The sequence below is a fragment of the Somniosus microcephalus genome, chromosome 6 (assembly GCF_052327205.1).
Source record: "Somniosus microcephalus isolate GS21.2 chromosome 6, FLI_Smic_1.0, whole genome shotgun sequence".
Taxonomy (NCBI): domain Eukaryota; kingdom Metazoa; phylum Chordata; class Chondrichthyes; order Squaliformes; family Somniosidae; genus Somniosus; species Somniosus microcephalus.
The window spans coordinates 210,195,615-210,218,670 of NC_140992.1; the positions used below are offsets into that span (position 1 = coordinate 210,195,615).

The 23,056-nt window shown below is 52.0% G+C and overlaps 1 protein-coding gene across 1 annotated transcript in view; it reads left to right on the top strand.

The window, feature by feature from the left end:
* LOC147116426 (dynein axonemal heavy chain 5-like) overlaps positions 1-22,505 on the top strand; it is a 345,860-nt gene extending 323,355 nt beyond the window's left edge. The window contains exons 69-70 of the mRNA XM_085992043.1: positions 18,953-19,158; positions 22,263-22,505. Coding sequence (XP_085848169.1) covers positions 18,953-19,158; positions 22,263-22,505 — 449 coding nt within the window. The remainder of the gene's footprint in view (positions 1-18,952; positions 19,159-22,262) is intronic.
* The last annotated feature ends 551 nt before the right edge of the window (positions 22,506-23,056 follow it).

Here is a 23,056-nt window from a genome sequence, read left to right on the forward strand (position 1 = left end):
TGGTGAAGAGAGTCCACGTTAACTAATAAACTCAACAATGCCTATGTGGAAAATAAAAAGTAACCTTCATGCTCAATTGATAAATGTATACCAACCCAATACATGTTTCTCATACCTACTTATTCTGAACAGATTCTCCTTTTCCTTTCACTACAATCTCCTTACCTTTTACTAGTCTTTGTTGCAAACGTTTTCATTGACTGCTAGAAAATCTACTTGCATCCTCACCAAATATAAGATTAAATTTTTAAGCCTAAGTAGTTTTAACGTATTTGTACCTTGATATCCCATGTAGAAGTAATACCTTGACTTTTGTACCTCACACACTGTTCTATTTCTTGTTGACCCCTGAGCTGGAGTTGCTGAGCTGCTTTGAGAATTGCTTTGGTACGTTGATTAAATGTCACTCGCAGACCAACCCTCCATGCATTCCCATGCTGTGAGAACTATGGTTTTCCAGCATAGTTTCATTTGCTGTAGGGTCAAATTATGATGTAGGAATTCAGTAGAGTGTTAAATGCAGTTCAGGACCACTAGATATAAATTGAGGGACTTTCACACTAGGGACTTAATTTCCAAGCCTCACCTGATATTTATACTACATTAACCCTCAGCATGCTTTGTGTTGGCTCAGATCACCGCATTTACAGCAGCCATGGAGAATTTTCAAACCTTCCTACCTACCCAGCTGGAGGACAGCAGATGGAGATATAAAAGGAGCAGAAATTGCCAGATCTTAGAAGTATGGTTAATCAATTGAAAATCGGTTTATATTTGTAGACTTATGGCATTTTCAGTAGACCTGAAGGGCTGGATTTTCATTCAGAAGTCAGGAAGGAGGCGGGACTACAACTTTCGGGTTGTAGTCCCGCCTCCATCGAGATGCGGCCAATCCACGCGATTTTCACTTGATTGACCTTGTTGAGCCCGCCCAGCGGGCTCAGCAGGCCAATTAAGGGCCACCCGGCAACAGGTGATGTCACAGTCTGAAATTTCACCTGTCAAGACGTGTTGACAGATGAAATATCAGTGTTTCACAGCTGTTTGAAGCTGTCAAACACTGACAGTCTTACTTCTAACCTGAGTCCTTCTACGCAGACTCAGTTAGAAATCTCGCTGGCACTGAAAACTGAAGGCTGTCACTTTTGACAGATCGCAGCCATTCTGCTTTCTGTGCCGGCTGAATGATGGACTCCCGAAGCCTAGAGGAAGGAAGGCTGTAAAGGTAAGTACAGGTAATTTAATCTTCTTTACACACTTTAGACACACCAAACACACTTACCTTTGCACTCATGCACCCATCACTCACCTGAACACCGACATCTCGACCCCTCCAAGCCCTTCAACCCGACGACCCGACTCATGTAACCTGGCGTGGTTTGGAGCCGTGGGGAATCCCACACGAGACCCTTCAAAATAGGGATTAGGCTAAAAACTGCCTTGTAACTACCTGTTAGCAGGCAGTTAATTGGCACTAATCCCTTCCCGCCTCAGGTCGGCAGGTCCCAGTGCGGGGCGGGTACCCGCCTCCTTTGAAACTTACATGGAGGTGGGTTTTGGGCGGGATGGTGTCGGGACCCCCGAATTCGGGATTTTAGCCCCCTGCACGCCTAAAAGCCCGCCTCATGGCACACTGAAAATTGACCCCGAAGTCTCTAATGATATTGTATAGGTCTGATAATGTTGACAAAGAACACAGCTCCTTCTTTAAAAAAAAAAATCATTCTTGAGATGTGGATGTCGCTGGCAAGGCCAGCATTTATTGACTGTCCCCAGTTGCCCTGAGAAAATTTGATACTGTAGGAGTCTCTGCACTCCTAGCAAAGAATCTATAAACTCACTAGTAGTTAACAAACTGAGTTTAATGTACTAAAACATTACAAAACAAGAAAATGCAGGAGAAGCTCTAAACAGGTCTATTCACTATCACTCCACACAAGGACTAACTGGAAACGCCCTCTACCTCTGACGTCATGACGTCATCACGTTTCCCGCCGTTGGAACATCACATGACCCACGTGATGACGTCATCGCGTCAGATCGCGATTTTGTCGATCTAGCTCTGTTTAACCAGAGCCAACATTAAAAGGTAATAAACATGATTAAAGGCAATTGTACCAGTCACTGTGAGAGTCTCTTAGTGGCTTTGCCATATACGCCCCCCCAGAATTGTCTTTAACGAGAAGAGTCAATCGCTGAGGAGGTCGGACAAGCCTGTTGGACCGACTCCTAAATTCCCGGAGGGGAAAACACTGAGCAGGCGGTGAGCTGGCAGGTAACATGGCACTGTCAGGTGTGGCGGCAGCTGGCCGCCGGCCGCAGCACGGAGGCTGCACCAGCTCGATCGGTCGTTCGAGGTCTAGGTGCACAGGCTTAAGGCGATCGACAGAGATGTGATCAGGCTTGCCCCCGACGTCGATCACGAAACTCTTGTCCCCTGCCTGCAAAACCTGGAAGGGCCCTGCATAAGGAGGTGCGAGCGGGGTGCGATGGCCGTCTTGGCGCACAAAAACGAACTTGGCCTTCGACAACTCCCCCGGGACGTTGGACGAAGGCAAACCGTGCTGTGAAGTCGGAACTGGGCGGAAACAGCGGGCTGCATCCCGGTGGGTCTCTCTTTGCCTGGCCGCGGACCATGGCCACGTAGGGGATGGCAGGAATTCACCCGGAACTCGAAGTGGTTGCCCGTAAACCATCTCCGCCGCCGATGACTGGAGATCTTCCTTCGGCACCATGCGGAGTCCTAACATCACCCACGGCAGTTTGTCGACCCAGGATGCATCCAGAAGGCTGGCCCTGAGCGACGCCTTCAAGGAACGGTGGAACCGCTCGCACAAGCCGTTCGCTTGCGGGTGATAGGCCGTAGTGCGGTGGAGTTTAACGCCCAACACGGAAACCACCTCATTCCACAGTTCGGACGAAAATTGCGGCCCACGATCCGACGAAATATCCGCAGGAACACCAAACCGGGCTACCCATGATGAAACGAAAGCTCGAGCAACATCCGCAGAGGTGGTGGACGTCATGGGGACTGCCTCCGGCCGCCTCATGGTGCGATCCACCATTGTCAAAAGGTACGTAAAGCCCCGGGACGGTGGAAGCGGGCCCACTAAGTCAATGTGAATGTGATCGAATCGCCGCTCCGGGACCTCGAAGATGGCGAGTGGGGCCCTGACATGTCGCTGCACCTTGGCCCGTTGGCAAACAACACAAGTGTTCGCCCAGTCTCTGATGTCTTTGCGTATTCCCCTCCATACGAATTTGGAGACCAGCAGCTTTTGCGACGCCCGCACTCCAGGATGCGATAGGCCGTGTATGGCATCGAAAACAGCCCGGCGCCATTTAGACGGGTCAATTGGACGGGGTGCACCCAACGAAACATCGCAGAGCAGAGTAGAACCTGCAGAATGGAACGGCACATCCCTCGGCTGGAGGCTGGCTGGAACCGAACGAAAAACCTGGGTCTCCTGGTCGACCGCTTGGTCAGCCACCATCTGTGTGTAGTCTGGACGGTGGCGCGGGATAGGAAATCGGCGACGACGTTGTCCTTACCGGCCACATGCCGGACGTCGGTGGTGAACTGCGATATGTACGTCAGCTGCCTTTGCTGCCGAGCCGACCATGGTTCCGCAGACTTGGCCATTGCGAACGTCAATGGCTTGTGGTCAACAAATGCGATGAAGCGGCGCCCTTCGAGGAGGAAGCGAAAATGGCGGATGGCTAAAAACAAAGCCAACAGCTCTCGGTCGAAGGTACTGTACCGGCGCTCATGCCATTGTAGCTGGCGGCTAAAAAAGGCCAGAGGTTGCCACGCACCGTCGACCCACTGCTCCTGGACGGCCCCCACCGCGTAGTCTGACGCGTCCATTGTGAGGGCGATGGTGGCTCCCGGCAGGGGGTGTGCCAACATGGTCGCGTTGGCGAGCGCAGTTTTCGTCTCCTCGAAGGCACGATCCATGTCTTGCGACCATACCACAGGCTCTTTTCCTGTCGTGCCCCTGAGGGCCTCGTAGAGCGGACGCATGAGCTGCGCCGCCCTGGGGATGAAACGATGATAGAAGTTCACCATCCCCAGGAACTCCTGTAAGGCTTTCACGGATTTCGGTTTTGGGAACTCCGCGATCGCCTCCACCTTGACTCGAAGTGGCACTGCCCCAGCGGGGGTTATGCGGTGGCCCAGGAAATCAAGTTGCGCTAGGCTGAAACGGCATTTGTCCGGGTTAACGATGAGGCTGTGCTGCTGAAGCCGTCGAAAAAGGGCCCGAAGGTGCTCGAGGTGTTCCTCCTTGGAGGTGCTGGCAATCAGAATATCATCTAAATAAACAAATAAAAAATCAAGGTCCCACAGGACTGAATCCATGAGGCGCTGAAACGCCTGCGCCGCGTTCTTAAGTCCAAAGGGCATTCGTAGGAATTCAAAAAGTCCAAAGGGGGTAATGACCGCCGTCTTTTCGACATCTTGAGGGTGCACTGGCACCTGGTGGTAACCACGGACGAGGTCGACTTTCGAGAAGATGGACGTCCCCGCCAAATGTGCTGAGAAGTCCTGTATATGGGGAATGGGGTAACGGTCGGGCGTTGATGCGCCAATAATCACCACAGGGCCGCCATCCCCTGCCGGGCTTGGGGACGATGTGGAGCGGGGAGGACCAGGGACTACTGGACCGACGGATGATCCCCATTTTCTCCATCACGGCGAACTCCGCCTTCGCCACCGCTAGCTTGCTGGGCTCTAAATGTCGCGCCCTGGCGTAAACAGGAGAGCCGGTAGTCGAAATATGATGCTCCACCCTATGCTTGACGGTCGAAGCCGAAAAGGTGGGCTTCGTCAGCTCGGGGAACTCCTCGAGGAGACAGGCGAAATCGTCGGGCGGTGGCCGCGCACATGAAATCGTGTGTGGTGCAGCCGTGCTGCGCGCCCCTGAAATATCGTCGAGCGTGGCGGCGTGAACGAGGCGTCGATTTTTCACGTCCACCAACAAGCCGTTGGCGCCCAAAAAGTCGGCACCCAACAGGGCCTGCGAGATTTGAGCGGTGATGAAATTCCAGGTGAAAAGCTGTCCACCGAAACAGACTTGGACGAGCCGCTTTCCGCAAGTGCGGATCAAACCCCCGTTGGCCGCTTGCAGAGGGGGACCCCGTCTGCCGGACCGAAGGTCGATGACCGAGGCAGGAAGTATGCTGCATTGCACCCTCGTGTCGCATAGAAAACGACGGCCCAAGATGGAGTCGGTTAAGTAGGTGAGATTCCCGGAAGCGCCGATTGCCATCGTGGCTGCGGGGGAAGTACCAGGACTGGCGTGCTTGACTTGCGGCGGCCTATTCGACGGTCTGGTATCGAAACTGCACGGTGGGCGGCAGCAGCGGGCTTTTGGGCCGAAATGAGCCTGGTAGTAACAGTAACCGGTCGTCGGAGGCGCCATGGTCGGAGCCAGGGCCGGGCTCCTCGTGGCGGGGCGTTGCGCGATGGCGCAGTATTGTTGCCGGACTGCGTAAATCTTATCTGCCTCTTCGAGCGCAACGCAGTCTGCGGTTTCTGCTCGGGCGAGGGTTGCCTGGACTTGCTCGGGGTGCTGAGTAAGGAACAGCTCGCGAAACAGAAAGCACTGGGGCTCGGACCCCAGGAGAGTCAGCATGTGGCTCATAAGCTCCAAGGGTTTGGAGTCACCTAACCCTGGTAGCGTCAGTAAACGGCGAGCGTGCTCCGCTTTGGTAAGACCAAATACCTGCAGCAACCATGTCTTGATGGCTACATACTTGTCAGCATTCGGGGGACTCTCCAGAAGGCTGATGATTCTCGACACCGTCGAGCTATTGAGGGTGGAGACCACGTGGAGATATCTGGTCTGGTCCTGTACGACGTTGCGGAGTTCAAATTGCGCCTCGGCTTGCACAAACCAAGAGGCCGCCTGTTGTTCCCAGAATTGGGGGAGCTTCAAGGCCACTGCGTTGGCCTCCATTCCTGGCCCGTGTTCTGCGTTCACCGCGAAAAACGATCGCGAGGATTCGGGGTCACCAATGTAGGAGTCTCTGCACTCCTAGCAAAGAATCTATAAACTCACTAGTAGTTAACAAACTGAGTTTAATGTACTAAAACATTACAAAACAAGAAAATGCAGGAGAAGCTCTAAACAGGTCTATTCACTATCACTCCACATGAGGACTAACTGGAAACGCCCTCTACCTCTGACGTCATGACGTCATCACGTTTCCCGCCGTTGGAACATCACATGACCCACGTGATGACGTCATCGCGTCAGATCGCGATTTTGTCGATCTAGCTCTGTTTAACCAGAGCCAACATTAAAAGGTAATAAACATGATTAAAGGCAATTGTACCAGTCACTGTGAGAGTCTCTTAGTGGCTTTGCCACAATACCACTGTATGGCTTGCTAGACCACTTTAGAGGGCAGCTAAGAGTCAACCACATTGGTGTGGGACTGGAGTGACATATAGGCCAGAACTAGTAAGGACGGCAGGCTTTTTTCCCAAGAGGACATGTTTTATTTCCTGGTAAACCTGGGGGACTGATCAACCTTTGTGGGTAGATATTTGTACAGAATGCCGATGTTACACTGTCAACTCAATGTATCTATTTACAGTGTGTTGAGATACCGCGGCAAACGTGGGAGTCGAGACCAGAGCTATTGAAAACACAACTGCTTTATTCCAACCACATGACAAACAGGAACTAGAAAAGCCCGCGCATCCACTTAAATACTTCCCAGACAGGAAGTGCTCCCGGCAGCCTGTCCCTGTGGGAAACAAGTTGCTGGAGGAAAGGGGCCCCGGCTGGGGGCTTCTGCTTAGACTGTCTGTGCCGCCGTGAGCGGATTATGTCCAGTGATGGCGTGTTGCCACAGAGCTCCCCCCAGAATCCGCTTAGGAGGAGTGGACGAGTCGTGACGGTGGTCTAATGGTTCTGCCGCAGCGGCTCTGAGTGGTCGCCGGTCTGGTTGGTTGGGTCGGGCGGTTCGCCGCCGGCTCTGCTGGCTTGCCGGGGGGACGGCCTCTAGTTGGAGGCTGGGCCACGGGGACCTGTTCCCCTGGTTCTGTGTGTGCTGGTTTGAGCCGGTCGATGGAGACTGTCTCGACCCTGTCGCCGAGTCGCAGCTTGAAGACCTTGTCCCCGGTTTGTAGTACCTCATACGGACCGTCGTACGGGGGTCGCAGGGGCCCGCGGTGCGCGTCGTGTCGCACGAAGACGAAGCGCGCCTGCTGTAAATTTGGCGGGACGTGAGGTGCGAGTTCGCCGTGTCGGTTGACCGGAAGTGGGGTGAACTGCTGAACGGAAGAGAAAGAGTCGAGCCGCTGCTGTTCGGCCGACCAAGGCTTGGTAGGCTCCGGAAGGAATTCGCCTGGGACACGCAGCGGTTGTCCGTAGACTAACTCCGCTGCCGAGGACTGGAGGTCTTCCTTGACCGCGGTGCGTAGGCCGAGTAGCACCCACGGTAGGCGGTCAGTCCAGGTACTGTCCTGCAGGCCGGCGCGGAGTGAGGCCTTGAGTGACCTGTGGAAGCGTTCACAAAGACCGTTGGCCTGCGGGTGGTACGCCATGGTGCGGTGGAGCGTCACCCCGAGGTTGCGTGCTGTGGCCGTCCAGAGTTCGGAGGTGAACTGGGCGCCTCTGTCGGAGGTTATGTCGGCCGGTACGCTGAACCTCGCAACCCAGGTGTTAACGAACGCCCTGGCGATGTCGGCTGTGGTGGTGGAGGTCAGCGGCACTGCCTCAGGCCAGCGTGTGTAGCGGTCGACCATCGTGAGGAGATAAGTTTGGCCTTGCGATGGCGGCAGGGGACCGACGATGTCGACGTGTACGTGGTCGAAGTGGCGGCTGGGTACCTCGAAGTCTCCCAGGGGTGCTTTGGTGTGCAGCTGTACCTTAGCCCGTTGGCAGGCGAGGCAGGAGGTGGCCCAAGTCCGAACATCTCTGCTGAGGCCGCGCCAGACGAAGCGCTTGGAGAGGAGTTTGACGGATGCGCGGGAACCCGGGTGAGAGAGCCCGTGGAGCGCGTCGAAGACACGGCGGCGCCAGGTCTCAGGGATGACCGGCCTGGGTTGGCCGAGTGAGACGTCGCACGTGACTGCCGTGGCTTCGGGCCCGTGCGCGACCTTGGCTAGGCGTAGCCCTGGCAGGCTGGTAGCCGCCGAGAGGAGGTCTGGGTCCGTGAGCTGGGCCGCTGCTAGTTGTGCGTAGTCGACCGCGAGGTGATTCGCACAGACGGCGGGACGGGAAAGGCAGTCGGCGACCAGGTTGTCTCTACCGGAGACGTGCTGAATGTCCGTAGTAAACTCGGAGACGGCCGCGAGCTGGCGTTGCTGCCTAGCGGACCAGGGTTCGGTGTGCTTGGCCATCGCGTATGTGAGTGGCTTGTGGTCCACATACGCGGTGAAGGGGCGGCCTTCCAGGAGGAACCTGAAATGGCGGACCGACAGGTGGAGTGCGAGAAGCTCGCGGTCGAAAGTGGAGTATTTGACCTCCGGGGGGCGCAGTTGGCGGCTGTAGAAGGCAAGTGGCTGCCACGCGCCATTGACCCACTGCTCGAACACGGCCCCGACCGCGTGGTCGGAGGCGTCGGTGCTGAGCGCGACCCGGGCATCGGCCCTCGGGTGCGCGAGCAGAGTGGCGTCGGCGAGCGCGTTTTTGGTGGCGTCGAAGGCGGCTGCCGTGTCAGTGGTCCAGGCTACGTCCATCTTGCTGGATTTTCCTCGGAGGGAGTCGTATAGGGGCTTCATGAGGGCTGCGGCTCTGGGAATGAACCTGTTGTCGAAGTTCACCATCCCGAGGAACTCCTGGAGGCCCTTGATGGTTGTGGGGCGGGGAAATTGCTGGACGGCCTGCACCTTGTTGGGCAGGGGGACGGCCCCAGCAGGGGTGATGTGGTGACCGAGAAAATCGATCTCGGTTAGGCCGAATTGGCACTTCGCCGGGCTGAGGATGAGCCCGTGTTGGGCTAGGCGCCCGAACAGGATGCGAAGGTGTTCGAGGTGTTCCTGTTTGGAGGAGCTGGCCACGAGAATGTCGTCTAGATAGACGAATAGGAAGTTCAGGTCCCGGAGGACTGAGTCCATAAGGCGCTGGAAAGCCTGTGCTGCATTCTTGAGGCCGAAGGGCATCCTCAGGAACTCGAACAGGCCGAATGGGGTGATGACGGCCGTTTTGGGGATGTCCGCGGGGTGTACGGGGACTTGGTGGTAACTGCGCACCAGGTCGACTTTGGAAAAGACGGTTCGTCCGGACAGTCGGGCCGAGAAGTCCTGGATGTGTAGCACCGGGTATCGATCGGGGGTGGTGGCGTCGTTGAGGCGGCGGTAGTCCCCGCAAGGGCGCCAGCCTCCGCCGGGCTTGGGGGCGATGTGGAGGGCCGAGGCCCAAGGGCTGCTGGAGCGGCGGATGATGCCGAGTTGTTCCATGTTGGTGAACTCGGCCCGCGCGATTTCCAGCTTGGCCGGGTTGAGTCTGCGGGCGTGGGCAGAAACTGGGGGGCCGGTGGTGGGGATATAGTGTTCCACACCGTGCTTGGCGGCTTTGGCCGAAAAGGTCGGGTTAGTGAGGGCGGGAAACTCAGCTAGGAGTGCCGAGTAGTCGTCCGTGGCTCTGGCGAGGCAGTAGGTCGTCAGGCCGGCCGAACGGGCCGGGGTAAAGGCGCCGGGGATGGGGGCCATAGTGTTGATGTCGACGAGGCGGTGCCTCGGAATGTCGACAAGGAGGCCGTGGGCGCGTAGGAAGTCGGCGCCGATGAGTGGGCAGAGGACCTTGGCTGTGAGGAACTCCCAGCGGTAGCGGCGGCCCGCGAGGTCGAGCGTGACCATGCGGGTGCCATATGTGCGGATTTCAGAGCCGTTGGCTGCAGCCAGTGTGATACCCCGTGTGCCGCGTTGGATCTCGAGGGCGGAGGCGGGGGTGATGCTGTGCTGGGCCCCTGTGTCGCACAGAAATCGCCGGTTGGTTCTGTCGTCAGTGACGTACAGTAGGGGCTCCTTCTGCCCCGCGGCCATCGCGGGGGCCGGTGCGGGGGGGGGGTTTGAAGGAACACGGTGGCGTGCAGCGTTGAGCCCTAGCGCCAAAACGGGTGTGGTAGTAGCAGTGACCCGGAGTGGTAGGGCGGTCGGGCCTAGCGGCCCGGGAAGACCGCGTGGTCGTTGCCGTGAGGTCGGGCGCGACGTCGCGAGCGGCCTGTGCAGAGAGCAGCCGGTCGGCCTTTTCGGCTATATCATTCAGGTCCGTGGAGTCAGACTCCACAATGAGCGGGCGGATGCTGGCGGGGAGCTGCCGAATGAAAAGCGTGCGAAAAAGGCCGCCGGGATTTTTGTCGTCTGAGAGGGACAGCATGTGGGAAAGCAGGTCTGATGGTGAAGCGTCACCAAGGCCGGGGAGGTCCAGGAGTTGGCAGTGGCGCTGGTAAGAGGACGTTTGAAATTTTTGAAGTAGCGCAGCCTTCAGATGTTCGTACTTGCCCTCCGTTGGTGGATTCTGCAGCGCTGCCCAAACCTTGGGGACTGTAGCGTAGGTGAGCGAGGCGACGAGGTAGTCGTACTTCGTGGCGTCGGCTGTAATGCCTTTCAGCCGGAATCTGGACTCAGCTTGAACGAACCAGGCTTCGGCGAGGTTCTCCCAAAAGTCTGGTAATTTAACCGTGACTGCGTTTGTATCCGCCATGCTAGCTTAGGATTCGTCCTGAGCGTCGGGGTCACCAGTGTTGAGATACCGCGGCAAACGTGGGAGTCGAGACCAGAGCTATTGAAAACACAACTGTCACCTACGCTACAGTCCCCAAGGTTTGGGCAGCGCTGCAGAATCCACCAACGGAGGGCAAGTACGAGCATCTGAAGGCTGCGCTACTTAAAAAATTTCAAACGTCCTCTTACCAGCGCCACTGCCAACTCCTGGACCTCCCCGGCCTTGGTGACGCTTTACCATCAGACCTGCTTTCCCACATGCTGTCCCTCTCAGACGACAAAAATCCCGGCGCCCTTTTTCGCACGCTTTTCATTCGGCAGCTCCCCGCCAGCATCCGCCCGCTCCTTGTGGAGTCTGACTCCACAGACCTGAATGAGATAGCCGAAAAGGCCGACCGGCTGCTCTCTGCACAGGCCGTTCGCGACGTCGCGCCCGACCTCACGGCAACGACCACGCGGTCTTCCCGGGCCGCTAGGCCCGACCGCCCTACCACTCCGGGTCACTGCTACTACCACACCCGTTTTGGCGCTAGGGCTCAACGCTGCACGCCACCGTGTTCCTTCAAACCCCCCCCCGCACCGGCCCCCGCGATGGCCGCGGGGCAGAAGGAGCCCCTACTGTACGTCACTGACGACAGAACCAACCGCCGATTTCTGTGCGACACAGGGGCCCAGCACAGCATCACCCCCGCCTCCGCCCTCGAGATCCAACGCGGCACACGGGGTATCACACTGGCTGCAGCCAACGGCTCTGAAATCCGTACATATGGCACCCGCATGGTCACGCTCGACCTCGCGGGCCGCCGCTACCGCTGGGAGTTCCTGACAGCCAAGGTCCTCTGCCCACTCATCGGCGCCGACTTCCTACGCGCCCACGGCCTCCTTGTCGACATTCCGAGGCACCGCCACGTCGACATCAACACTATGGCCCCCATCCCCGGCGCCTTTACCCCGGCCCGTTCGGCCGGCCCGACGACCTACTGCCTCGCCAGAGCCACGGACGACTACTCGGCACTCCTAGCTGAGTTTCCCGCCCTCACTAACCCGACCTTTTCGGCCAAAGCCGCCAAGCACGGTGTGGAACACTATATCCCCACCACCGGCCCCCCAGTTTCTGCCCACGCCCGCAGACTCAACCCGGCCAAGCTGGAAATCGCGCGGGCCGAGTTCACCAACATGGAACAACTCGGCATCATCCGCCGCTCCAGCAGCCCTTGGGCCTCGCCCCTCCACATCGCCCCCAAGCCCGGCGGAGGCTGGCGCCCTTGCGGGGACTACCGCCGCCTCAACGACGCCACCACCCCCGATCGGTACCTGGTGCCACACATCCAGGACTTCTCGGCCCGACTGGCCGGACGAACCGTCTTTTCCAAAGTCGACCTGGTGCGCGGTTACCACCAAGTCCCCGTACACCCCGCGGACATCCCCAAAACGGCCGTCATCACCCCATTCGGCCTGTTCGAGTTCCTGAGGATGCCCTTCGGCCTCAAGAATGCAGCACAGGCTTTCCAGCGCCTTATGGACTCAGTCCTCCGGGACCTGAACTTCCTATTCGTCTATCTAGACGACATTCTCGTGGCCAGCTCCTCCAAACAGGAACACCTCGAACACCTTCGCATCCTGTTCGGGCGCCTAGCCCAACACGGGCTCATCCTCAGCCCGGCGAAGTGCCAATTCGGCCTAACCGAGATCGATTTTCTCGGTCACCACATCACCCCTGCTGGGGCCGTCCCCCTGCCCAACAAGGTGCAGGCCGTCCAGCAATTCCCCCGCCCCACAACCATCAAGGGCCTCCAGGAGTTCCTCGGGATGGTGAACTTCTACAACAGGTTCATCCCCAGAGCCGCAGCCCTTATGAAGCCCCTATACGACTCCCTCCGAGGGAAATCCGGCAAGATGGGCGTAGCCTGGACCACTGACACGGCAGCCGCCTTCGACGCCACCAAAAACGCGCTCGCCGACGCCACTCTGCTCGCGCACCCGAGGGCCGATGCCCGGGTCGCGCTCAGCACCGACGCCTCCGACCACGCGGTCGGGGCCGTGTTCGAGCAGTGGGTCAATGGCGCGTGGCAGCCACTTGCCTTCTACAGCCGCCAACTGCGCCCCCCGGAGGTCAAATACTCCACTTTCGACCGCGAGCTTCTCGCACTCCACCTGTCGGTCCACCATTTCAGGTTCCTCCTGGAAGGCCGCCCCTTCACCGCGTATGTGGACCACAAGCCACTCACATACGCGATGGCCAAGCACACCGAACCCTGGTCCGCTAGGCAGCAACGCCAGCTCATGGCCGTCTCCGAGTTTACTACGGACATTCAGCACGTCTCCGGTAGAGACAACCTGGTCGCCGACTGCCTTTCCCGTCCCGCCGTCTGTGCGAATCACCTCGCGGTCGACTACGCACAACTAGCAGCGGCCCAGCTCACGGACCCAGACCTCCTCTCGGCGGCTACCAGCCTGCCAGGGCTACGCCTAGCCAAGGTCGCGCACGGGCCCGAAGCCACGGCAGTCACGTGCGACGTCTCACTCGGCCAACCCAGGCCGGTCGTCCCTGAGACCTGGCGCCGCCGCGTCTTCGACGCGCTCCACGGGCTCTCTCACCCGGGTTCCCGCGCATCCGTCAAACTCCTCTCCAAGCGCTTCGTCTGGCGCGGCCTTAGCAGAGATATTCGGACTTGGGCCACCTCCTGCCTCGCCTGCCAACGGGCTAAGGTACAGCTGCACACCAAAGCACCCCTGGGAGACTTCGAGGTACCCAGCCGCCGCTTCGACCACGTACACGTCGACATCGTCGGTCCCCTGCCGCCATCGCAAGGCCAAACTTATCTCCTCACGATGGTCGACCGCTACACACGCTGGCCTGAGGCAGTGCCGCTGACCTCCACCACCACAGCCGACATCGCCAGGGTGTTTGTTAACACCTGGGTTGCGAGGTTCGGCGTACCGGCCGACATAACCTCCGACAGAGGCGCCCAGTTCACCTCCGAACTCTGGACGGCCACAGCACGCAACCTTGGGGTGACGCTCCACCGCACCACGGCGTACCACCCGCAGGCCAACGGACTTTGTGAACGCTTCCACAGGTCACTCAAGGCCTCACTCCGCGCCGGCCTGCAGGACAGTACCTGGACTGACCGCCTACCGTGGGTGCTACTCGGCCTACGCACCGCGGTCAAGGAAGACCTCCAGTCCTCGGCAGCGGAATTAGTCTACGGACAACCGCTGCGCGTCCCAGGCGAATTCCTTCCGGAGCCTACCAAGCCTTGGTCGGCCGAACAGCAGTGGCTCGACTCTTTCTCTTCCGCTCAGCAGTTCGCCCCACTTCCGGTCAACCGACACGGCGAACTCGCACCTCACATCCCGCCAAATTTACAGCAGGCGCGCTTCGTCTTCGTGCGACACGACGCGCACCGCGGGCCCCTGCGACCCCCGTACGACGGTCCGTACGAGGTACTACAAACCGGGGACAAGGTTTTCAAGCTGCGACTCGGCGACAGGGTCGAGACAGTCTCCATCGACCAGCTCAAACCAGCACACACAGAACCAGGGGAACAGGTCCCCGTGGCCCAGCCTCCAGCCAGAGGCCGTCCCCCCGGCAAGCCAGCACAGCCGGCGGCGAACCGCCCGACCCAACCAACCAGACCGGCGACCACTCAGAGCCGCTGCGGCAGAACCATTAGACCACCGTCACGACTCGTCCACTCCTCCTAAGCGGATTCTGGGGGGAGCTCTGTGGCGACACGCCACCACTGGACATAATCCGCTCACGGCGGCACAGACAGTCTAAGCAGAAGCCCCCAGCCGGGGGCCCTTTCCTCCAGCAACTTGTTTCCCGCAGGGACAGGCTGCCGGGAGCACTTCCTGTCTGGGAAGTATTTAAGTGGATGTGCGGGCTTTTCTAGTTCCTGTTTGCCATGTGGTCAGAATAAAGCAGTTGTGTTTTCAATAGCTCTGTCTCGACTCCCACGTTTGCCGCGGTATCTCAACACCCTTTTGCATTTCCAGCTCCTCAGCCCATACTGCAGCGAAATTCCTATGCTCCACTGAATTCGACTTCCCTGCTTCTCAAATTGCCCGAAGTTTTGCTATTTAACTAGAAGTAATATAAAATCAAAGTATGATATCAAAATCAGGACAGAATGCATGACTTTAAAATGGAGACTGAATCACGCCTGCGTGCCTGGGACTAATTATCCCATTGAATAATTAGGGAAAATAAACTGGAAAAATTTACAGACGATCAAAGAAATAGAACAGCAGTGGGAAACATTTAAAATTGTGAGCAATAGAGTCCAGGAGACATATATCCCACTAAAAACCAAGAACAAGCTAGCCAGTAATGGCACAACATGGATGAATAAGGGCAAAATCAAAACTAAAGAAAAAGGCATACACTAAGTACATAGACAACAAAGGAGAGGATGACAAAATGGAATATGAAAAGGTTAGGAAAGAAGACAAAAAAAACATTTAGGAAGGCAAAGAGAAACTACAAAATTAAATTCTCATGGAACATAAAAAGAGATAGTAAAGTATTCTACAGACACATGAATGACAAAAGAAAAATCCCCCGTAAGCTGCACTGCCTCCTGCACGGCCTGTCTCTCCCAATGCACGGCCCATTCAAATTTTTGCGCATGTGCGGTATCTACAACATAAAAGCCGGTGAGCGGCTTGCGTGGGACCTTCCAGATGACTGTGCAGTTTAACGGGAACATTGGGGATAGGGCCACCAACAACACACAATAAACTCACAGGCAATGACAGCAAAATGGCAGAAATATGAAATAATTACTTTGCCTCGGTATTTACCAGAGAGACTAACATGGTGGACATGACATTAGAAGAAGAAATTTTTAAAAGAAATAAAGACATTTAAGGTAGAAAGGGGGGAGATAATTGATAAACTAATCGAACTTAGAGAAGATAAAACCCTGGTCTGGGTGGATTGCATCTGCACATATTAAAAGAAGTTAGAGGCACTGTTACAGATATTAGAAAAGGGAATAGTGCCAGAGAACTGATGGACAGATAATGTGATTCCTATATTTAAAAATGGAGATAGAACAAGTCCAGGGAACTATAGACCAATTAGCATAATGTCAGTGGTAGGAAAGATAGCTGAATGCTTACTCAAAGATGTGATAGAAAAACATCTAGAAACTTAAAATATACAGTAATAAAGTGTAGTCAGCACGGATTCTAAAAGGGAAGGTCATGTTTGACAAACCTTATTCAATTCTTTGAAGAAGTAACAGAAAGGGTAGATAAGGGTAATGTAGTAAATGTAATATATTTGAATATTCAAAAGTCTTTTGATAGGGCACCACATAGTAGACTCATGACTGAGGTCAGAACATGTATAGTCAGGGGACAAGTAGCAGAATGGATAGAAAGCTGGCTACAAAACAGAGAGGAGGGGTTAAAGATAGTTACTCAGACTGGCAAAAGGTGGGAAGTGATGTTCCACAAGGATTGGTGCTGGGACTACTTGTTGTTCACCAGTTACATAAATGATTTGGACTCGGAAATTGGAAGTACAATTTCAAAATTTGCGGATGACACCAAATTGGGAGGTATAGTTAATACAGAGGAGGACTGCGACAAAATACAGAAAGATATTAATAAACTTACAGAATGGGCGTGTAATTGGCAAATAAACTTGAATATAGATAAGTGTGAGGTAGTACGTTTTGGTAGGAAGAATAAGGAGGCCACATACTCCTTGGAAAATAAGTCTCTAAATGGGGTAGAGGAACATAGGGATCAGTGGGTACAGATACACAGATCACTAAAAGTAGTGATGCAGGTTAATTGGGTCATAAGAAAAGCTAACAAAGCACTGGGGTTCATTTCTAAAGGGATAGAATTGAAAACCAGAGAAGTGATGTTAAACTTATATAGAACCTTGGTTGACCACACTTGGAGTACTGTGAACAGTTCTGGTCTCTATTATAAAAAGGATATAGAGGCACTGGGGAAGGTGCAAAAAAGATTTACTAGAACTGAGAGGTTATACCTAGCAGGAAGGAATGAACAGGCTTGGGGCTCTTTTCTCTAGAAAAGAGAATACTGAGGGGTGACCTGATAGAGGTCTTTAAGATTATGAAAGGGTTTGATAGGGTAGATGTAGAGAGGATGTTTCCACTTGCTGGTGAAACCAGAACTAGGGGCCACAAATATAAGATAGTAATAAATCCAGTGAGGAAATTCAGGAGAAACTTCTTTACCCAGAAGTTAGAATGTGGAACTCTGAGTAGCTGAGGTGACTAGCATAGATGCATTTAAGAGGAAGCTAGATGAACATATGAGGGAGAAAGGAATAGAAGGATATGTTAATGGGGTTAGATGAAGAATGGTAGGGGAGGCTCGTGTGGAGCATAAACACCGGCATGGACCTGTTGGGCCGAATGGCCTGTTTCTGTGCTGTTAATACTATGTAACTTTGAATTGTTTTTAATGTCTTTTAATGCCTTCCTTAAAGTTTTTCCTTCAAACCCGCACCCTTTCTCAAAACCCTTGCTTCAACTTGACACCTTTTATCCCAAAGTAGTCGGAGAGTACTCCAAGTGTGGTCAACCAAGGTTCTAATGATGCTTGTGCATTCTCGGCATGTGCAGTTTTCAGATTTTACCAGCATGCAGGCTTCTAACTTGAAGTCAGGGTTTGTGATTTTCTTTGCTTTTTCCAAAATATTTATTAACAAACTGGAGGTTGAATTCTCAAATCTAGGCAAGTCTCTCATTTAACATATTAACAAGTGCTCCTTTTCTATTATGAACTGTTCACTTATATCTGTGATTAACACATCTGTAATTAGCAGCATCTGTGGTATCTTCGTTGACAGATAACAAAACAAACATTGTTTATCGAGACTGTATTTTTCTCAGTCGATAGATTGAGGGGGATCTCGGCTTGTTTTTCAGAGTAATTTAAATGCAGCTGGAAGATCATTTTGAATTACTGGATTCTTCCTGATTGATTTCTGTCCATCTCAATCATGGCAACCCATCCCCCTCTTTATCTTAGTTGAACATTCAGTTAAAAAGTCTTTCTCTTCTGAATTATATTTAGGAGTTAAGGGTAATTTTTTAAGATTAAAAGCTTGGAAATGGTGTGAATAATGAACTCTAGAGTATTTTGTGAGGTCATTTTTATTTCCATATAGAAAGTTATGCTCATTAAAAACTATAAATCAGCAAACTCATGAATAAACTGCAAAGTGCTTTACAGAAACTGACTGCTGACAGGGAAAGTGGTGGGTGGGGATTGCCTGACAGATCACAAAGAATGATTAGGGAAGAGGCTGATGAGCAGGAATGCGATGGACTGGTGAAGCCTGATGGTTCAAACGTAGCCAAGGACAATTTGGGTCCCATTCTTTTTGGGATCTCTTCCCAGAAAGCTGTTAGACTCTTCTCCTCCCAGTACTGCCAGACTCTGGTCCCTCTACTATTCCCAATACCCCCTAACCAGTCCTGCTGGTCTCCAGGAGTATCCTCCCTCCAACTCCCAGAAACTAGAACATCCTTTCAATGCTCAGAAACCCCTAGATTCACATTCTGTGTACCTGATCGCAGGATCTTCAGATCACCCAGATCCCAGGACCTCTTCCCTACTGATTCCAGTTCCCAGGATTTGCTTCTGTGTTCCCAGAATCCCTCCCCCCACCTTTCAGTGTCCCTGGGACTCCCATCCAAGTGTTCCCAGAACATGAAACCTCACTGAAAGTACCCTAAAACCCCTCCCAGTACTGACAGAACATGGTTCCCCTTCCCAGTGCCTTTAGATCGCATTGATGAACCCAATGCTGATAAATCAATGTCCCCAATAATACAAATTGGCACAACACCTCTGTTTTTATTAAATCTGCAACTTGCTGTGAGCAATGCTGCAGGAGAGGGGCTAGTACATACAAAAAAGTTTTGAGTTTCAAGATTTTTTTTACAGATGTACGGCAATCATAAAAAAATATTAAGAGTGACAGCCAGTCATTTTCTGCTGTTGCCAATCTCTAGAAAAATAGTCACTCTCTAAATGACCTCAGGATGAGCCTAAGAGGAATTGGCCACTAATTGACCACAGAATGTGCCTATTTATAGCAGTTAAGCCTCGTAACCTTAAAGGGACAGGCCAATGTTACACATAGCCAAAATTTTGCAGCAGAATAATACACGGTGCTTTTCATGGTATGATACACTATCCTGCTCTGACATACTATGAGGATCATCATGGGAACTCCACCAATGTACTTTTAATTTTATTGTCTTTAAGGTATCAGCCAAGACCAACTAGATGTCAGTAACACGCCTCATTGGAAACCCATGCTATATGCAGTAGCTTTTCTGCATTCCACTGTGCAAGAAAGACGCAAGTTTGGACCTCTTGGCTGGAACATTCCTTACGAGTTCAATCAAGCCGATTTAAATGCCACAATCCAGTTTGTGCAAAACCACCTTGATGATATAGACAGCAAAAAGGTACAATAATTTTTTTCGCAAAGCTGAACAGTTAGCATTTTTAACCATTCCCATTCTGATTTGTCCCAATAAATATACTTGTAGTTCTAAATAGTTAGAATTTCCTCCTAATGCTGGTGAATTCATGCTCGCCCTCCTGCAGCTAATACAGACAAATCAGTTGGTCCTCATTTCTGATTTTCCCAAACCCTTCTCTGTTCTTGCTGCATATTGGTCACAGATTAGTCATATTAGAAATTTGGGTGCAGTTGAATTTTGTTAGTATAAAAGGGGTAGGGCAGATTTATAAAAACAAAGCCTAAAATTAATGTGTACTATGGAATTACATAGAGTGGAGATATTACTATATGAAAGCACCAGTATTTATAATGTAGTTCATTGAAAACATGTTAAGTACTGTATAGCCTTTTAAATATTTTGCTGACAAGTTGCATTTATATAGCACCTTTAATGCAGTATATCATCCTAAGGTGCTTCACAGTAGTGTTATCAGACAAAATTTGACACCAAGCCACATAAGGAGATATTAAGAAAGAGAGGAAGACTTGCATTTATATAGCGCTTTTCATGACCACCGGACGCCCCAAAGCACTTCACAGCCAATGAAGTACTTTTTGAAGTGGTGTCACTGTTATAATGTAGGAAACGTGGCAGCCAATTTGCACACAGCAAGCTCCCACAAACAGCAAAGTGATAATAACCAGATAATCTGTTTTGTTATGTTGATTGAGGGATAAATATTGGCCAGGACACCGGGGAGAACTCCCCTGCTCTTCTTTGAAATAGTGCACGGGATCGTTTATGTCCACCTGAGAGGACAGACCGGGCCTCGGTTTAATGTCTCATCTGAAAGATGGCACCTCCGACAGTGCAGCACTCCCTCAGTATTGCACAGTAGTGTCAGCCCAGATTTTTGTGCTGAAGTCCCTGGAGTGGTACTTGAACCCACAACCTTCAGAGTCAGGTGAGAGTGCTACCCACTGAGCCACAGCTGACACAAATGCTTCTTCCCCATCAGGGAATTGAACCCCGGTCTCCCGTGTGGCAGGCGGGGACAGGTGACCAAAAGCTTGGTCAAAGAGGTAGGTTCTAAGGAGCATCTTAAATTTGGAGAGAGAGACCCTGTTCCTGGGACTAGGGACAGGGTCACTGGAAAGGCTTGGAAGCTAAGCAGAGTCCAGGCCTGGTTAGTACCTTGGAGGGGTGACCATCAGGGAAGACCAGGTGCAGAAGGTCACGGAAGGAGCCCCGAGGAGGGGCGGTTGGTGAGAAGGTCACGGAAGGAGCCCCGAGGAGGGGCGGTAATGTTAATGTTATTTGTACTAGACTCATGGGAGCTTGCAAGATCACATTTCGTTGTGCATTGTACAATGACAATAAACTTGAATTATTATTATTAGATGCAGAGGTTTAGGGAGGGAATTCCAGAGCTTAGGGCCTATACAGCTGAAGGTACGGCTTCCAATGATGGGGCGAAGAAATTCGGGGCTGCACAAGAGGCCAGAATTGGAGGAACGCAGAGTTCTTAGGGGGTTGCAGGGCTGAAGGTGGTTACAGAGATAGAGAGGGGCAAGGCCGTAGATGGATTTGAACACAAGGGTGATAATTTTCAATTTGAGGAATTGCTGGACCGGGAGCCAATGTAGGTCGGTGAACAGAGGTATGAAGGGTGAACGGGGCTTGGTGAGAGTTAGGATACGGGCAGCAGAGTTTTAGATGAACTGAAGTTTACGGAGGGTGGAAGATGGGAGGCCGGCCAGGAGAACATTGCAATATTCGAGTCTGGAGGTAACAAAAGGATGGAGGAGGGTTTCAGCAGCAGATAGGCTGAGGCAGGGGCGGAGAAGGGTGATATTACGGAGGTGGAAGTATGCGATCTTGGTGATGGAGAGGATATGGGCTTGGATGCTCATTTCAGAGTCAAATAGAATGCCTTTCCCCATTCCCAGTTTCCCCACATTAAAACTATCTGAAAAGGCAGGCAGGCAAGCTGCTCTCAGGCCTTAGGCCTGAATGACCAGATGCTAGGAGTTGGATGAGAGCGGTCCAATATGACTCTCCTCTCAGATCTTTTCCTTCCTCGTGAAGAAATACCATTCTTTTCTCCATGCCTCCCCATGACAATATGACCGAGATTGCTAATTCACAATGTGGGGAATCATGGACACAAGCCAAATCCTAATACTCCGGGCACAGCACATGGCAATGCCAATGCACTTTGGTACCGATCATAGCTACCTTATGTCACATGATAGATGATGTCAATTATTTAATAAACACTGTAAAATAATGGAAGTAAAAGTTCTGTATTCAGTTCATTCCATTAAATTGTCATTTCCTTTCCGTCTTCTTTGGTCCCCCACAACATGCACCATTCCCCAGGCTGGACTGTGCCAGTGCCACTGTCACTGGGAGGGAAGATTTCCCCTTACTCTCTGATATTGACAGCTACTCTTAGAATATTCTTTTTAATTTTCCTGGAAATAGCTAATACAGAAAATCTTCATGACATGTTTACAATGTCACTGACACATAGCAATCAGGGGAAATCCTTCCCCCCAGCAGGGGCTCACAAGAGTTGCCTTTGGTGATTCGTCTTTTTTTTTCCTGTTAGATCCGTGATTCTGAGAGTATGATGTTTTTCAATAACCACACGGATGCTGTAACTTAACAATCAACAGGCATTTACTGGAGTAGGGTAGTCTCAAGACTGGGGTACAGAGGCATGCTCAAGGCTTATTTACAGGTGTGGTCACTGCCGGTACTACAGTATACAGGAGCTGTAAAAGTAGTTCTCTCTTAAAGGTACATACACTACATTTCCCACCTATCTTCATGTGAGGGAAATGTCTGCCATTAGTTTGGTACCTTCCCCTCATGTCCTAACCAAGATTGGAAGCTCGCCATGTGAAGGATCTGCTCTATGACACAGCATGTTGTACCACTGCATCTTATCATTTGATTTATTTTTAAACTGCATATTTCCAAAAGCATTGTTATGAACTGTAAATTATATTTCCAGTTGTAATCTCTAGTTTCAGTCTGGTTACGGACGAATCAGAAGAATGCATGCATACTTCAGAAAGTTTTGTCTTGCTTAATAGGGCGTGTCATGGAATACAGTTCACTACATGATTGGGGAGATCCAGTATGGCGGACGTGTCACAGATGATTACGATAAGCGACTGTTAAACACTTTTGCTAAAGTGTGGTTCAGTGAGAATATGTTTGGACCAAACTTCTGCTTTTATAAGGATTACACCGTCCCAAACTGTACTACAGCGGAACAATACATACAACAAATACAGGTTTGCTTTACATATAATAAAGCAAAATTTATTGGATAATACGTGATTTCATACCTTTCATTCCTTCAAGAAAGAATTAATGATATACTTTATAAAAATAAAATTTCAAATAGCCCAAAAGTGGGTTTGAGGCCAAAGCATTTTGCTTATTGAGGTAACCATCTATATCTGTCTATGTAATGAAAACATCTGTGCCCACATTTCCTGTAAATCTTCTTTTATCATCTTTTGTCATGAATCATAGTCAAATTTATTCTAGGCAAATTTCTTACAGTTGAATGACTGGCTAAACTTTGCATACTAATCAGCTTTTCAAAAAAGAAAGAAAACAAGACATTTCATCTCAAGTTCTGACTTGCAACCTGAAGAGCAATTAAAGACTGATTGACCTCACGCTGCATAGTTCCCTTACCAAACAACAATTAAACACTCATTGATTTTGAGGCCTTGTTAACTTAACAAAAATGAAACTTTGCAGTCTTAAAGGCACCTTAACAGTATAATAATACATCATGCTTTGCATGATATAGCACTCCTATTCTTATAGAACTGCGTGTCATCCAATTTAACATGTCCAATGCCACAGAGTA